Here is an 18,532-nt window from a genome sequence, read left to right as displayed (position 1 = left end):
GAATGATGATTCTCTTTCATCTACTGCTGCTTTGTTTCTGACACCATCAAGTCTGTGTTTCACTCTCATTCATGCAGCGCTTACATTTTTTTTAAGTTATTATTTTTTTGGCCTTTTTGCTTTTATTTGAGAGTGCGGTAGAGAAAGAGAGGCAGGAAAGTGGGAGAAAATAAAGGGCCATGAGCGGGATTTGAACTCATGACCTCTGCATCGGGGACTACAGCCCCTGTACCTGGGACGCCAGCTCAACCAGGTGAGCTATGGCGGCACATACGCTGACTTTGTGTAAGGTGTTAGCCCCCCCATCACCACCACCACCACCTAACATAGTTGTTCCTCCTTATGCGTCATCTCTTATTTCACTGCTGTAAGGAAGTGTGGTGTTTTATTTTTCTACCCTTTAGACAAACCTGTTCACTGTCCTCCTTAGAAATAATTCTTATCACACCGGGTAGGAGGAAGGTTGGCGAGAGGACAACACATGCCTTTATGGATGCAGGTGAGGGAGGAGAGAAGCCTTGAAGATGGAGAGCTGAGGACGGGGGAGGGGAGCACAGACAGCGCGAGGATGACTGACTGCTTTAATTCTTGTTTGCGTCTCTATTTATCTGTTACTCGCTGTACACCTGTATGGCAGCGATATGCAGAATGTAGACGGAGCGCTCTCGTAAAGCAAACTGATGAAGTGAATAAAGGTAAATAAATGCCTTATTGATTTCTGACATATTAAAACTGCATCAGCAGCAAAAAGGATGGATGGCTTCATATGGATTGTTTGTGCTCTGAGAGAGTCGTGCAACTGAACCTGAGCAACATTAGATTAATATTAAAACGAGTGTTATTATCATTGTTTTGTGTTTTCCTCGCTGTAATGTAAAATCCTGCAGCTTTTATGGAAGCAGCACAACCAGGGCTACAACGCCATTCATCATAAAACTCATGAAAGCTGAATTTCTTTGATTATATTTTGCAAAAATTGGAAAAAAAACGAGCATGTGCAGCATTTTTCCAGGTGCACACATGTTACTCAGAAAAAACAACAATAACTGTACATATCATGGATATTTTACTGCTTATATTTTAAATTCATCCATTACTAATTCTAATACTTTCCTCCCATCCGCTCTGTGAAAACACATCCTGCAGTTCAGCCGAGAAATCCCCGAGTTCTTGCCACAGGACAGTTAACGCCTCAGTAGCTCAAGCCTTCATGGTTTCCACTGAGGAGCTGAATTTCTTGTTTTTTCAGGATCTGTTATGGTTTATATTTGGCAAATTTTAAAAGGAGACGTGTAGAATAAAGTGGTTTTGAGGAAATATTAGAGTTTTAAGCTTAGATTAGGTTTAAAATTAGATTTGCCAAGAGAACTACAGATCGTCAGCTTTCCAACAGTCCTTGAACTATCCATCGATTTTGTGTCTTATTGTTTATTTGTTTAATGTCTATAAAAACTGCAGCCTAAAAATGGCACATGACTATTTTATGTAGAGCTCTGCGGTGGATTATTCTATTATACTGACGGTAACAATATCCTGATCTGATGCCCAACAAAAAGAGAATCAGATTGTCTTTTAACTGCCCACGTTTTTTTTTTTCTTGCTTCTGTGTGTTTCTAGGATGACCTTCCTAACATACGTGTTCCTCAGTGGTGCTGCTTGTTAGAGGTCAATCCAATAACAGTTGGCTCACGGGTTACGCTGCTTTACTGAGACTACCAGAGGCTGTGGAAAGGGTCCACTGGGCCAAGAAGGGCTCCCACTCAGGAAGGGATGTGAGTGATGGAGAGGCTATGGAAGGAAATAAAATAAAAAAAGAGGATGTCTTGTAACATCCTCTTTACTGTTTAGGTTCGACGCCACATCGCCTCATTCAGACGACTTCAACAATGGCTCAGAGAGGTGCCGGTTCTCCTTCTTTCCTTTTATGGTCACCGATGCCCCCGTTTAAGATGCTTCCGAGATGAATCACCTCGGCACAGTCTTTTACAGGACTCCCTCTCTTTCCCTCTAACTATCCAAGCTGGATGACTTCCTAGAATAGCCCTTCTTGACCTACATTCCTATGAATACGGTCAATAATCTTATTTGTTCCTCAACGACGGAAAGGCTGCTAAGAGCACGGAAGGATATTAAAGGCAGCAGACGTCAATTAAGCTTTAATCATTTCCTTAACGAGGGCCTTATCGCTGTCAGGACCGGTCAGTCGGTGGGTTCCAGCACCTGATCTCCCCGCGCGTGCTTCCTCTAATTGAGCCAACAGCGGCGAGGCGGTGTTGTTAGCATGATGAACTGGTGTTGTCAGAGCGCTGGTGCTGATGTATGGTGCTTTGTCCTCTTTATCCTGCTGATCTCTACGCTCTTAATTCTCACCTTTTCTTTTTGTTATACGTCCGTTTCCTTGACACGACGTTGCTCTCAGGTTTTAATAACTTCGTCTCACCTCGTCTGCACTGTAAAAGGCATTTGATCGACACTTGAGTGCAGCTAATGGAAGGATTAGCACATTTTTGTGATATTTGACATTCACAGTTCCTTCGACTTTTTCTGTCTGTGCCGCTACGAGGCTGATTTATGGTTGTGAGTGAAATATCTGAACGACCGTACGCTTGTTTAGGTCCGCCTCAGGATAAATTCTAGTCACCACATTCAGGTCAACAGTTTGTCCAATCGTTTGACATCCACGTCGAGGGCGTGCAGCTGGCGTAGCTGTGGCTCAGGTGGTAGAGCGGTCGGTCAATGATCGGAAGGTCAGCGGTTCGATTCCGCCCGGTAACCTGTGTCATGGTCGTTGTGTCCTTGGGCAAGACCCTTCAAGACCCTGGTGTGGATGGATGGATTGTTGATGTGGTGGTCGGAGGGCAGAAAGGCAGCCAGATCTCTGTCAGTCTGCCACCAGTAGCTACCACCACCGGGATCAATGTGTGAATGAATAACTGACAGGGTAAAGTGTCTAGAAAAGCGCTGTATAAATCTGATCAATTATTATTATCATTACTTTTGGATTGGTTTCTTATGGCTCTGTGAGATTTAAAAGCAGGAATATAAAGTGAAGTTCTGTGAACGTAGTCTGGGTCTGTATCACTGCAGCGTGTCCTGCAGTTCCAGCCAGCTGTCCCTGTTTTTGTCTGTATAGGTGTGAAAAGAGAATTGAGCCTAAGCAGCCCAACGCTGCAGCCTAATGCCATTAGCATGCCTGAGTGGGCAGACTAAGTGCTGAGGTATGTTAGCCAGGCTGTGCATGATGAAAAGGACAAGACAGTGCTCGGTCGGTGAAGCAGATGAGGCAACATGGCTGTTAGCAGTGTCAGAACATGACTTCCTTGCTGCTTTATTGCATCGTTTCGTATTTCTCCGGGATCTTGTAACACCGCTTCTCACACTCAGTCGGCTCTTTAACCTACGGCTCACGTCAGATCCCTCGCTCTGTCTGCCTCGCTCACTCATCTCTCTCCATGTTCTTCTTTGCCCCAGTTATGATAATTGTGGTCATGTGCTGCTGAAGTGTTTCCTTCTATTAGGTTTGGCGTTGGAGCAGGCAGCCAAGTCACAAGATCTATGACTGAACTCGGGACACTGATCAAGTTTTGTCGTCTCCTCTTTCCCCCCCCTCCTCCCTCTGACTCCTGCAGGTAGCGGCTTCGCAGCAGAAGGATGCCGCTGGTGAAGCGCACCATCGAGCCCAGGCACCTGTGCCACACGGTGCTGCCAAGGAACATCAAGAATGAGCTGGAGTGTGTGACTAACATCTCCTTGGCCAACGTCATCCGCCAGCTCAGCAGCCTCAGTCAGTAGCGTGAGAACACACGTGTGCAGATGTCGGCTGCTACTTCAGACACACACAGGACACGTACTGCACATGCACACTCCTGTATCTACATTGCTGCACATTTTTGCTCTTTGGTTTGTTTATTATTGAATGAATAGTCAGTAAACTGCTGAAAAGAAGGTAATTATGTCTCTGCAGACATGGCTGGAGGCATTCTGTTGTCCATCCCATACTTATGATTGTGATCTCTCAGTAACTCTTTGAGGGAATCTTTATAAAATTGGCACAAATATTCAGTTGGACTCTAGGACGGTGGTCACATGTCACTGTGACCAAACAAACAATGTTTTTGAGAAAACTCAAGATAAGATTTCAATCTAGCTTCTAATAGGACAAAATTCTGACATTTTATTTTCAAAGGTCAGCCTCACTGTGACGTCATCATCTCCAGCAAAAACACACTTACAACAGCTCACAAACAGAAGGAGAGTGTGACCAGATTTGAATCAGTGAAACCCACCTTGTGGTCATTGTGTAGATCGTCTGTGCTACTGGGTTGAAAATAAATGTGAAGGATCCACATTTTACTATTAGCTGACTTTAATAAAACATCTGTAGCACCTACATCTATATCAGAGAAGTCAGCCTGCACCAATACAAGCTTTTCTCCAGCTCTCCATGTCTTTAAAAACTGTGGTGGCTGAGCAAAGACCAACAGCACCTCTAGTTTCCTACGATTGTTTCTGACGAAGGATTTCAGTTCACTTTTTTAAAACAGAAGGACCTTCAGTGTATGTTGTAGAGAATCCCCAGAGTGAGCTGATTTGAAACACAAGTTAGAGCTCTGCTGAAGTGTAAATGTTCAGCGAAAGGAAAAGGACGCTTTGAGCACCTGAATAATCATCAGACTTTTGACAGCCAGCATTTCGTCTCATTATCGCTGCATGTACGATGCTGCTGTTAATAACTCAGGGATTCATATATTTATTCATTCCACAAGATCCAGTTCAACACATTGTTGGTGTTTTTCTAATTTAGTCATTTGTTGCTTTATAAGTGTTAAAGACGTTTTCCACTGATGTGTGTGTGTGTGCAGGTAAATATGCAGAGGACCTGTTCGGAGAGCTGTTCAATGAGGCCCACTCCTTCTCCTTCCGGGTCAACTCCCTGCAGGAGCGTGTGGACCGCCTCTCCATCAGCGTCACACAGCTGGACCCCAAAGAGGAGGAATGTGAGTAGCTTCCCCCACTTTGACCAGTGGTGTGTTTTCCAGGGTCCTCTGGGGTTCATGTGGCGTAGATTTCAGAGTATCCCTGAGTCTGCAGGAGTCAGCACATCTGTCCACGTGCAGCCCAGAATTTATGTCGCTACAAGGGCAGTGATGCGCATGTGTGGAATATCTCAATCTACTGCACAAGCATGAGCAGTGTCATAACACTTTCATGTTGTCTGCAACTGTCCAAATTTGCATCCACAAGGGAATATGTTCAAGACTTTAGTTTTATTCATGTGTTTGTTTCTGTACCACTGTATGAGAGCATGTCACTGGTAAACTAAAGATGGACCAAGCCTCTGTGACGTCTCCCAGACATTTCCTGTGAAGCGATTGTAAAGATGTGGCCATCACTGTCCTGGCAGTGCTTGAGGTGGAGTGTGAGTTGAGCTGAGGTGGGTCATGCAACATTCTCTGGGACATGAACTATCCTGTGGTGACACCCAACTTCCACTCAAAGCAGTCATGGCCTTCGCTGTGTAGAACTTTTAACCTTACTACGATGCAAACTGGCGCGTTGTGCACAGCTGTTGTTATTAACAGGGAAACTGACGATAGAGACCAAAACTATTTTTTGTACGAGGCCCAAACGTGTTTGTTTCTGCTTTGACGTGGGACATTTTAACATGTGGGTTGATGGGGATTAACTCGCTTTTGGAGCCAGCCTCAAGTGGCCAATTGAAGAACTGCAGTTTTTGAAACTTCCACATTGGCTTTTGCTTTTAGCTCCAGGTTTTGCCCCGTGGTGTAGGTGAGTTCCTTGTTCTTCTGTCCAGGACTTGTCTCCAAACCCCACCCCAGTTAACGAGTTGTTGAAGGGCGTTGGCCAAAGTTACAGTTTGGCTGGAAGCTCGTTTCCCTAATAAAGACATTTTCTTTGTGAGGAAGAATTTAATCTTCGGTGAGGATGTAGCTGTTGTGAGTAATAACAAAAAGGAGTGCGATAATGCGTGAAGCTGTCAGGTGAGCGCGGCTACGCCTTGAGAGGGGAGGCAGGATGACAGGACAGCGTATCTAGTGGAGAGTGCAGTGGGTGCAAAGTAAGAAGAGAGAGAATCACAGCAGTATAATACCATGCTCCAAGGCGCCGTATCGATTTCCCATGGGCCAGCGGTGTGTTTACGGCTTTGCACAATGCTACTCTAACTGCTTCCTTGTCACTGACAGAGACAGTAAAATGCTCACTCAGTTGTACTTGCTGAATACAAGCAGGGCTTTGGTACCTCCTCTCTCTTTTTTTTTTTTTTTTTACAAGGCAGTGAATTGTTTTTGCAGAATCACAATTTTAAATACAGCCGAGCAAAGGCGTGCTCAGATCCAGATTGTTCATCCTAATGTAATAAAATCTCCTCTTCTCTCATTGAACCGCTTCTCCACCGTAATTCTCTTGCCACGTTTCTTCTCCACCTCTCTCTCGACCTCACCCCGTCCACATAGAATAGCTGCGCTAATTGAATAGTTGTGAGGGATCTAATTGTGGAAACCTGGTGTGCAGGTCTCAGCTGGTAAGTGAGTCCATATTATCCTGCAGAGGTTGGAGGGCAAACACACTCACACACACAATGAGGCAGCTTTGTCTACTGTAAGGTTCACTGTCTTAGTCTGCAGAGGGAAATTAAGCTTTCAGATACACAGCTATGTATCTAGTAACCACAGAGCCAATCGTTGCAGTGCTTTGGCTACGTGTTCGCATTCAGGTGATGTAACAGCGCTTAGCTTGTGGGATTGTGATCCTGTATGTATGCATGTCCACGTCTGTGCATGTGGTCCACGGCCTCATCTGTTTTCATAAATGAGCCTGAAGTATCCCCCCTTTAGCCCAAAGTATTGGCTGGCGAGACAGTGGATAAGAATCAGCTCAGTTGCAGTTTAAGTGTGCGGAGGTGGTGGTGGTGGTGGTGGTGGTGGGGGGAGGAAGAGTCGGAGGGGTGGAGAGTAAGAAAGATGGAAGGATAGAGGGATGGGTGCATAATACAGGGCACTGCAGCAAAAGCAGTGGAGTGTAAAAGGATTGTACCGCAGAATTTTCTGGGCCAGGTTGAAATGGCCTCCTCTGCAGGTTAGCCGTTTCCCACTCGGTTCAGCTCCTCCACATTCATTTATAACCAAATCAAGTTGTCTTGTAAATGGAAGGAAGAAAAAAAAAAGCCCACACTTCCCTCTCTCCCCTATTACTCATTAAGCATTTCTGAAATCAAGTAATGTGGAAGCAGCTCAGCGTCGTGTGCTGATAGCCGACTGTGACAGGAAGAAGGACAGTCGTGGGAGGGCTTTAGCAAAGGGTTTGTTTCCCGTAAATGTCATCTCCCCTCCTCCCGTCTCCGCCCTTTTCTTACCCCCTATACGATCAAACACTGTGTGCGCTTTTAGACGTAAGCATACGCCTTGCCGCGTAATTGTCTGTGCGGCTCTGTGGTTACCATGAGAGGAGGTGTGAAGGAGAGGGGAGCGAGTGCACGCAGAGATGGGACCATAAATCAGGACTGTGGAGGATAAAGATAGGAGGCTGTGGGTTGGATCGGATGCAGGAGAGTGCGGCACACAACCGGCGTTTGACTGATGCTGTCCACAAAAAGCCCTCACGAGTTTCTCTTTCTTAGACTCTTTAGAACTCTTAATGACCAGCTGACAGATGATCTTAAACATCTGAAATGGAAGCTAATTAGTGCACAATTAGTTTCAGATTCATGGCTAAGCAGGGATCATATTTAATATCAACATTTGTGAGCTTTTTTTGTTTTTTTAGAGAGTGGTATTCCAAGTTATGCTGCAATAGTAATGAAAACATTTAATATAAAAGCTGATATTCATGAAAATATTCAGACACGTTAGATATTATTTGTAACTATAGTTCTAGTTTTTGTTGCTATTTAGAGGAAATGCAATATATACAGAACTTGTAATCGTTAGAGGGCTGCAGGTGGAGCGGTGGTTAGCACCGTCGCCTCGCAGCTAGAAGGTCGCTGGTTCGTGTCCCGGTGAGGACACCCGGGATCTTTCTGCGTGGAGTCTCCATGTTCTCCCCGTGCAGCGTGGGTTCTCTCCGGGTTCTCCGGCTTCCTCCCACAGTCCAGAAACATGCTGAGGTTCATTGGTGATTCTAAATTGTCCGTAGGTGTGAATATGAGTGTGCTTGGTTGTCTGTCTCTAAGTGTAGCCCTGTGATAGACTGGTTACCTGTCCAGGTTTCACCTTCACCCTGACTCAGCTGGGATAGACTCCAGCTCCCCGTTAAGGTGTAGAGATGATGGATGGATGGATAATTGTTTGATTTTGATATTACTGACACAACAGACCTGGCTAATGTTTAACCCTCCTGTTATCATTCAGCGTTTAACGTCTCTAAATAAGTCATTGACATCATTTTTTCAGTTTTATTTAAAGGACTATTTACACATAAACTTGGGTAACTATTTAAATTACGATATTTTCTGGAGGCTTAAGTTGCTGGGGTCAAACTGAACCCGAGGATAAAAGATGTTGGTGAACTTGAAGGTAATAGGAGGACATTTAGAGCAAACAGCTTAAAACGAATCGTTAGAGACGACGCCTGGATCATCCCGGACGTCTTCTCACTGACAGCTCCATGACGCCTGTAAGGTGAAAAGCTTGTTTGTAAATGTGACACAAAAATCAATTCGGCATGTTTCATGTGTTAGCTGAAGTATTTTTCTTGTGTTGCTCCGTCAATGTGTACATTTGACAAGCAGTGTGTTTTCTGTGTTTATCTGCCATCCCAGTACCACGAGGTGTAATAAGAAGAAGTCAGTTCCACCTCAGGACGGGCTCGATATTCTCTGAAATTAGGTGGAAAAAAAATCTATGCGCATATGTCAGCATTTGGCCAGAATGAGTTGGAAATTATTGGCATATCAGATATCGGAGTAAATCCAATATCATGCATCCTTATTGTTAATTACTGGATTTCATATTCTTCCAGCCCCACATAGAGCCATGTAGTCTAATGCAATATGAAACTGGATCACTGGAAGAATAATCTCCAACACTGCAGGCAGTGATGAGCCAGCTGTAGTGTTGGTTCCACCGCCATAAGAATGACAATGCACCAGCCCAGTCAGAAACAGTCCGATCTGATGCCCTCCAGTACAAACAACGCTGATGAAACTTTTTTTTGCTGAGGCTGTAATATCAAATGTCTTTCAGGCACCCTTGGTGAGTTGCCACCGTGACCACTGTTGCTCTTTGTCACTGCACTTTTCCTACATTGATCGCCATCTTATCGGACTCTTCTTCTCGATTTTTAACCTAAGCTCCAGCAATCAGTGCTGCGACTTCTGTAAATGGTGTTTATTGCTGAGATGAGTCTAGCCCCATATAAATAGCAGGATGCGCCAGCCTTATCAGACGTCTCACAGTCGCCGTTCAGTGGAACACGAGACAAATTAACGAGGTTGTAAAGGCCAGATAGTTTGCTCCTGAACTGCTGATGCGTCATTTGCAAACGCTGCAGAAATATATATTGTGGTGGGTGTCAAACAACACAGCAAGCATCCTGAGATGTTCAGCACTGGACAGAATAAAGTGAACAGTTTCTACACCCCAGTGGAAGCAGCACAATCATGGCTAAAAGTATAGAGAACTCCAAAAAATTATTTAAAATAAATCATTAAAAAAAGGAACATTTTAAAGGTGAAATAATTTTATTATATATTTGAAAAAATGAAAAAGAACCCGTTAACCTAAAATCAACACGTGTAACATTTTTTCCAAGTGTCACCCAATTTTATTTTTTTATTTTTTTGATCAACATTGGAATATGTTTTACTTCTTACATTATATTTTTTTCCCCACATTTGTCTCCTGTCTGTTCTGTGTAAACACAGCCTGCAGTTCAGCCCAGTTCAGCCCAGTTCAACTGACTGAGGCTCTGTAGTTGTGCTGAGGAGAGTGTGCTTTGGCAGTGGTTCATTTGTGGGACATTTTTTAAATGAAACATGAAGAGAAGCAGTTAATAAGTATTTACATTTCATGCTTGGATTTGGTGAAGTTTTCAGGCGGACTGGTGCATTGTACACGAGGAGTTCAAGGCCCGTCAGAAAGTGGAAAACCTGACGCTGCTTTTAGTTTTTGCAGTTTTTGGTTGTGATTGTCATTTTGGAGATTTTAGCAGAAGAGTAGTTTTGTCCACACCATTTATTATGTGAGTAAAGTTTGGTCATATATAATTTTTCAAAGCTTGTTACACAGTTATATCTGTCACCACCTCGAGGACATAAACAGGGTTTTTTACACCCCAGAACTAAATTTATACTTCAGACATATGACCAATGTGAGCTCATTATCTGTTATTAAGGTGCTCTCTTGGACTGTACTGGACCTCCTGAGTGCTGTGCTGCTCGGCTGCGTTTGTCCACGTACTCGGATGATGTGCAGACGTAGATTTACATGATTCAAACATGACCGATGCACTGAAGTGAAGCATGTTGTATCAGTCGGAAGTGTAAGGACACAAGATGGTGGACGGCATGAGAGATGTTTGGCTGAAGGTCGGAGGGACGGCCTGACTGGTGCAGCGCTGAGGTCACACGAGCTTCATCACATGAATTAATGCATGTCCAAGAGCCGCAGACACTCGCGCCCTGCCGGCCCTTTAAAGGGTACCGTCCCTGGCTTTGCCCTTTAGGCCTCGCCCTCCACTCCCCTTCCCCTCCACTAAACCATCTTTGTTGTCCTCCCCAGTCCTCTCTCATCTCCCTGACTGATCTCTGCTCCCCCTCCATCTTCGGTGGATGCTATTTGTGTGCTGTCAGGCTCTCTTCCTCCTATCACTCTAGCCGGCCAAACTAATGGCCTGTATCCCCTATTTAATGGCACCGTTCTATCACTGCGCTGGCTGCGGGCCATTATGGAGGCCACAAAGCCAGCCCAAGTCCCCCTGGACTCTAACTGTTTCTTTATGTACTGTCTCATTCTGTCTCCCTCTTTTTCTATTAGTGCTTCTGGCTCTGTTTATTCGTGTATCTATCCCATAAGTGGTTTCGTCTTCTTCTATTGGCAGCTTCCTTTTTCTGCTCTGTGCCTTTCCCGTGACATCTCCATCTCTTAGTATTTGCTTTTCTCTGTTTTCGTTGAATGTTGTCTTCAGTTGCTTGTCAACTCTTCCCGACTCCCTTCTCTCTCTCTCTCTGGCGTCTGTGAACATCAGTTGCTCATCACCTTTCTTTTAAGTTCTTTGATTTTCTTTTTTTTAACCAAAGAAGTACGTGTGCACAGATTATATAAAGATGTATAATAAAGTTACAAAAAGGATTTAAAAGGAGAGAAGACTCCTGTTTTCTCTGTCTTTAACAAATCTTTATCTGAGTGTTATCTTTGTTTTCCCCTGTGACTGATGGACCGGGGTGGCATTTGCCTAAAAGCATTTAGAATTTCAAACGATGGGATTTCAGATGGACTCGTCCTGGAGATTCTCAGCGCAAACAAACGCTCAGATGAAACTCAGTGTTTTAATGCGCGCTCTGTTTCCCACATGTAGTCTGTATTTACATATTTTTTTTTTTACATTTTGTGTGAAGAGAGGGTGATTTGAATAAAGTCCTCCATCAAGGTCAAGGTTGAATTTATTGTCAGTCTTTCTATATACAAAACCGAGTATACATGAGAACAAAATGCATTCTTTCACTGCAGGGTTGTAAACAAGACGACTTGGCATGGTGAAAAAAAAGAAAATAAAAGTATAGTGAAAGTATTGAGTATTGAGTCATTAGTTGTCTTTTCAACTGGAACTTTATGGAAACATTTCAGAAACATAAAGACGTCCTGTGATTCTTGAGCCATTTCTTTGTTTGGTTTGCCAAAAACAAGCACTTGTGTGTAGCTGTTTGTCCATTTTCTACGTAGAAAACCAGCTATATCACACGATTTACTGATATGATGATATAAAGTTATATACTGTGATATCTACACAAGTCGTTGCCGTATGACAACACTTACTTCCTGTAGACTCTGGTGATTCAGCAGAACTGTAAAGAGCGTTTGCCTTCATGGTCGTTCATCACAAAGCGTTACGGGCTGCGGTTATGTTAGAGACACGATGTAAATATCCTGCTGAAGGCGTCCACCGACCAGAGGTTCTCCTGGTCCACTGGTAGGTTTTAATTTAAGCCATTAGCCAACTAGTCATCAGACTTTTATGATTTGTATTATGTTATAAATGATATGTGTTTTGGGGGCATTAGAAGATGATATAAGTGGTATAACATTGCTAAGACTAGCTGTACTTCTGGTAGCACAAATATGAATATTTCAAGTATCAAATCGAGCTACGGCAACATCAGCGAACACACTAGTGATTGTCAACGTGTCAGAAATCCACTGTTTTTACCAACAGTGCTGAAAAATGAAGCCAACAACCTGCAGTTCCTCAAACGGCCACTTGAGGCTGCCTGGAGAAGCGAGTCGATCCCCACAGAAGGAATAGTTTGCAGTTTCTAGAGCTAGTGTTCATGAAAACTGTTCAGGGCATGGATTGATCTATAACCGAACCGTTTAAATCGCACAAAGCCCGACAGTTTGAGGGTTTCCTCGGGGTCGTGCTTTGCCCTCAGAAGTGACGTCACATTTTGGATTTCCTGCCATTTTTACACAAATACTGCAGCCGTGTAAAGAATCGTGTCTCTATGTGAACAATGAGTTTTTTTCCTGAGACCTACTGTGGAATACAAACCGGGGGTCGACCCTCGTCCCATCCCTGATTAAACCGGTTGTCCTGTATTTTATGTGCATTTCTTCCTTCTGATTTATGTAACCGTCTGTTCCACTGCAGCAGAACGTCTGTTCACGCTCACACTGTGCATTACGCTTGTGATTTGCAGGGTTTTTAAATGCATGCGGGAGAATTTCCAGATAAATTTAGGAAGAGGGGAGGACAAAGTGATAGACAGAGGACAAACAATAAAATATACGCCAGAGCAGCGAGAGATGGGAAGAGTCAGAAAACTGAATCAGAGAGGAGAGAGTGATTCAGGAGGGAGGAAGGGGAAATATAGGGCAGCATTTGCATTGAAGTACAACAGCAGAGAGAAGCGTGGCTGCATGCTAACAGACAGCTTGGCCTGTGACTTCCTTATCTGCTGTGTGTTGGACTGCATTTATATGAGACGGGATGAAAAGAGGACGGGGAAAAAAAACATAATGTTCCTGAAACTTGCAGGGGAAAGCTGCAGAAGGTGTGTGTGAGTGACAAGAACTTCCTCACCTCTCTTTAGTTGAAGTGTTTTAGCCCGATGCTATCGGTCTAAAGGAAAGATATGAGGCAGAGAGATAAACCATCCAGCACTGGCGCTCTGATAAGAAGCTTCACATGCTGAGATCAGAGGCTGCTGCTTCTTCACCTGACGCTGCTCGACCTAGCACACACACACACACACACACACACACACGCAGGTTATTTCTTTGTGAGGACCCTTGTTCAAATGATGCATCACCTCGCCTTAAGCATCACAGCTAAACTCCAACGTAATACCAACCTTAACCCTAAAGCCAGCTCTTAACCCGCAGACATCCCTTTGGATTTTGTGAGTTCCAACTAAAATGTCCTCAAAATACAAGAGTGGTGTGACACCCAGATCGGTCCTGACAGAGATAGCTAAGCGAGCACACACACACACACACACACACACACACACGCAGGTTATTTCTTTGTGAGGACCCTTGTTCAAATGATGCATCACCACCTTATGTGCGAGCTTTAAGCATCACAGCTAAACTCCAACGTAATGCCAACCTTAACCCTAAAGCCAGCTCTTAACCTGCAGACATCCCTTTGGATTTTGTGAGTTCCAACTAAAATGTCCTCAAAATACAAGAGTGGTGTGACAGCCAGATCGGTCCTAACAGAGACAGATAAGCGAGCACACACACACACACACACACAAGCAGACTTGCCGTCTCTCGCTACTCATTCATTCACCAACACGCTCGCTCACATTTCTCTCATTAGCTAAATGTCTTCACTAAATGGATGTAATTGGTAGTTGAGCTGAATAAGTGACATTTCATAATTAGGATGTAGAATATCATGTTGAGATATCCATCGACGTGCCACAGTGTGTGTGTGTGTGTTCGATGCCGTGTGTGTGCCTTCTCTGTTTCCTGCCTGCATCGATGAGTGCCGTGCACCACTCTGAGGTTTTATAACCTGCATCGAACACATCCTGGCTCAGACTTGGGACCGCCTCGCTCCCGTTTGTCGTTTTTTTGCACCTACTTGTCACGCCGGCTGACAGCCGCATGCACTCGCCGAATTCATTTGGACAGCAAACGGCGAGGTGACACTCACCTGTTGGTCCGTTAGCTCCTCCTCGGCCCGGCAGGGTGTTATGTGCCTGCAGCGGTCCTCTCTGTTCTGTAAGCAGTGAGTAGGAGAGCATCACTGTCCTCTCCTACGCTTCGACCTTCCTATGGAACAGGGGCAGGGCAAAGAGGGCAACAATGGATGTTCATATCCTTTCCCCACATCTTTACCCCTTACCTTCTCTGAGCCTCTGAATTTAGGGGGAAAAAAATCTACAATGTCTTAGATGTCACCATGACTCCTCCTCATCCCTGATATTTCTCTCCTCTGTGGTCGCCGTGTGGGCTGTGGGATTATGCTGCACTGTGGCCATGACTTTGATTTTCTTGCCCTCATCATTAGTCACCTCTTATGTAGGAACTGAAGTTTGTTCTGTTACAGGCGCTGTGGCTCAGAGTGTGAATGCATTAGTCACTTTTTTCATACCAGTTTGTGAACTCATGACATCATACTTTGGAGGTCCCATATGTTTTGTAAATCTCAAAAATTCCGAGGTGTAAAATGATACGAGGACGCCTCCTGCTGCCGGCGTTCTCAACTAGGCGGTCTCCCAACTTCACAAGCCGATCTGGATTTTGTCCGTGGCGGGCACAGAGGGAGTCTTCTTCCTGAAGGCGTCGGGGGCAGCGGAAACTCTGCTTCCATTTAAAACAACGTACACTGAAACAGGCTATTTAGACCAGAGCTAAAACCAGGGGTTACACAGTCATGAAATGAACCATCTAAGCAGTGGTTTCAGAATCCTTTAATGTTAATATACGTAAAAACAACATTGGATCCGATCCCCTTCAGCGCAAGATAAAGACGTTTGTAGAGCCTAGAGATGTATATAAAGAAATAAATGGTACAAAATGGATATAAAATGCGAGTATTTACAACAGCAGCGAGGTACCTGAGACATGCTTGTGGTAGATTCCACCTGAGTACATGTGACTTACTGCAAACTGAGAGCACACTTGGGAATGGATCGTATCAGTGTTGGTGGGAGTTCAGGGTGGTCATGGCTCTGGGGAAAAAACTGTTAGTCTGTTGGTTCTTGACCTGATGCACCTGTAGCACCCAACAAATTGAAGGACATGTTCTGGAAACATGTGACACCTTCAATAATTTACTGAAAATGGGCACAATGTGGGACCTTTAAAAAAGAAAGAAACCTTTCACATCAACAGCCAGTGAAAGAGTTTCTATGTGAAGAACCTGGGATGGACTTTCAGGGGAAATCCAAACATATATGTTCACGTCCAAGTGTTTTTTTCTCTGTGCCTCCAACCCACTGCCCTACAGGGCCAAACGTTAGCTTAGAAACACAAACTCCACACATGCACAAAAAACAAAAAAGGCTTTATCAAGTCAGCTTCGTGTGGCCAAACAGACATGTGACCCACCATGGGGGCAAACGGGTCAATATCAACAGGCTGTTTGATTCATGGAGGGACTAAACTGTGGAAAAAAACAACAGAAGCCTAGTCTTGTGTAGCCAGACCCTCCTCCACACTTCATGTTAGCGCTGTGGAGAGACAAATGTCATCTATAGTCTCAAATACAGTTTGCTGTCAGACTGTGATACCAGTAAAACTCGAGTTATCTCTTCCATCAGCTTCATGCAGATAAATCATGTTCAGTGTCTGGTTGTCCCGTTGGTGTTTTTGGCCGATGACCAGGATGTACGCTAGTCATCGGTGTCATCACTGACTGTCTGAACGCCACTCAGAGAATCTTTTCAAGGATAAGTCCATTTTTCATCTGTTTGGGTCTCATTTTTACGAGTCGGGTGATGTGAGGACGCTGCTAAAAACACAAGCGTCCTGGCAGGCGTGCAGGTTTTGGACAAACCCGCAGGTTGATCACAGTGTTGTGAAAGAGAAGAAAGCGTAGGGTTAGTTAAATTATCACCCAAAGGATCGATAAAATTCCTGTGTAATGAAAGGTTAGCTTTACATCCTACCTCTAAGTGGATGTTGCTGGTTTATTTAACGCCCGTCTTATTGGGACTGCTCGTTGGACATTTCTGTGGCCATGATGTCGTCCTGAGCAACAAACATTACAGCCGAAGCTCAGTGGTAATAAACCAGTAACCTTCTGTTAAATGCTTAAATTAGCTGGTATTTAATCAGTGGATGAAGGCTAAATGGATAACTGTGAACGAGGCAATAGCTAAAAACACGTGCCAACTTCCAGACTGCATTTTTAGATGAGTTCTCAGGGAAAATCGACTTCGCTGCTTTATCGCACAAAAGGAGGCCGAGTAAGACCTTGGACTTGCACGGGGAGAGAGAAAGCTGTCAGAGCTCCTGACTGGTGGATAACGCAGCCATTCTGAAGCGATAATGAGAAAAAAAACTTTTCTTCTGGGGGAGAAAAAAAAAGCCTCCAACACATGGCTAATGTTGAACATTCATATCCAGAATCAGAGGTGTGAGATGAAGCTGCTCAGCTGTTTACCGACACTCCAAAGTGTTGCATGCAGATTTAATGTGGCGGCACATTTTACTACATCCCCCTGTAGTTCTCCGTAAATCTAGTCAGCAGAAGAAGACGACCACGCTCCTCTGGTGGTGTTGGTCTGTTGTGTTCAGGATGTTTTGGTGCGTGTTTGATCGGCTGCTACAGTTTCTCCCTGGTGCTGTTAATCCAGCGTCTGCTCGGGTTACTGAGCTCCTCTCACGGGACGCTCATCTGTTGTTCTCACTGAGATCGTACTGTATGGTTTGTTTCAATGCCTCTTGTTACAGCTCCTTTCTCTTTATTTGCACATTTCCAGTTTAATCTACGCCCTCTCGCCAGTCCCTCTGCTGGATGGCTCGTTGTTTTGTCGTTCTCTCCGTCTCCGTCCGTCCTCTTAGAGTTTTATTATCTCCCTCTTACGCTCTCCGGTCGCCTGTCTCTCTCCCAGAGTGCTGCTCACCAAGTCTTGGCTCCTGATATTGTTTGTTAACGCCGATACTCAGGTGGCAGCTCCTCCACTACGCTGACAGTCTGTGTGGGAAGTTCTGATCCAGCTGTGCTGCTGGACTGCAGGAGATCGGACCGGGGGAGCTGCTTCTTTCTGGGATTTTGTACTTTGTTTATTTCATTAAGACAAAAGGGTGGCTTTGTTCTCCCTTGTTTGTTTCAGGTTCCAGGTTAGCGTTTGACTCTGTGCTGTCATGTGTGGCTGACGTGGCTGATGATACCAGAACAGGACGGCTTCCATCCAGTGCATCCATTCGTCACTCCCTCATGTATAATTCAGACTTGGTTGCAATGTTCTGGATTTCTTTCCAGGACTTTCTGCTCACCAGATTGAAGCATCGGTGTGGTTGTTTTTTCCCTCTTCCCCCTAAGTAGCAGTTTCTCCAACCTGGTTTTTTCGGAAGGCTTCAGCTACGCGGCATCGATTTTTCTTCTGTTATTCTTCTGCCCTCCGAAAATGTCAGATATCCTCGAATGAAAGAGGGGGCAATCATTTCCACTGCCTCGGAGAGACAGCCGTAGCCTCACCTAGCCTAGCTTAGCTTAGTCATCATGTGGGTTTACTTTAGGGGGAATCGAAACGAACCAATCGGAGCGACGGAGCCCGGGGGAGTGATCAGTGGCTTCTGATAGCTCTGTGATGTTGATGGTGACTATCTGAGTGATGATGCCAACGTCGATTTGAGGATAATGATGAGATGGAAGCAGATGGTGATTATTGTGTTCAGCGTTGACATGAAACAGACAGAGAGGATATTCGTGTGTTTATCCAACGTACAGCCAAAGAGAAACGAGCATCACTCTTCAAATGCTTCTTCATCTATCTGCGTTAATGATGCTTTGCAGACTGCAGGTCCTCATTCCATCCTCTGTTCTGTGTCTTCTCCAGTGTCTCTTCAGGACATCACCATGAGGAAGGCCTTCAGGAGTTCCACTACTCAGGACCAGCAGCTGTTTGACCGCACGTCTCTGCCCGTCCCGCTGCAGGAGACCTTCCACACCTGCGAGCAGCCGCCGCCTCTCAACATCCTCACACCGTACAGGTCAGAGTCCAGCCGGCTTCATCGCCTCCGCCGTGTTGTGCAAAAAAAGCACCACAGAAAAAAAAAAAAAAAGATCTCAGTCAGTCTCAATGGTGTGTGAGTGTTGTGGTGCGAATGGGAACGAATAAATCAAATGCATTTAACCTGGTGTTTTAGAAGTGGAATGGATCACAGAGGAAAAA

The 18,532-nt window shown here is 44.8% G+C and overlaps 1 protein-coding gene across 2 annotated transcripts in view; it reads left to right on the top strand.

Moving 5' to 3' along the window:
• The window catches only part of wasf1 (WASP family member 1), a 70,404-nt gene that overhangs the window by 20,783 nt on the left and 31,089 nt on the right, over window positions 1-18,532 (top strand). For both annotated transcript variants that reach the window (XM_008298250.1, XM_008298248.1), the window contains exons 2-4: window positions 3,630-3,784; window positions 4,863-4,997; window positions 18,197-18,350. In XM_008298250.1, the coding sequence (XP_008296472.1) occupies window positions 3,652-3,784; window positions 4,863-4,997; window positions 18,197-18,350 (422 nt within the window). In that variant the 5' untranslated portion in view covers window positions 3,630-3,651. The remainder of the gene's footprint in view (window positions 1-3,629; window positions 3,785-4,862; window positions 4,998-18,196; window positions 18,351-18,532) is intronic.

The sequence above is a fragment of the Stegastes partitus genome, unplaced genomic scaffold (assembly GCF_000690725.1).
Source record: "Stegastes partitus isolate 25-593 unplaced genomic scaffold, Stegastes_partitus-1.0.2 Scaffold1299, whole genome shotgun sequence".
Lineage (NCBI taxonomy): Eukaryota > Metazoa > Chordata > Actinopteri > Pomacentridae > Stegastes > Stegastes partitus.
This window is presented reverse-complemented; position numbering and strand designations above follow the sequence as displayed.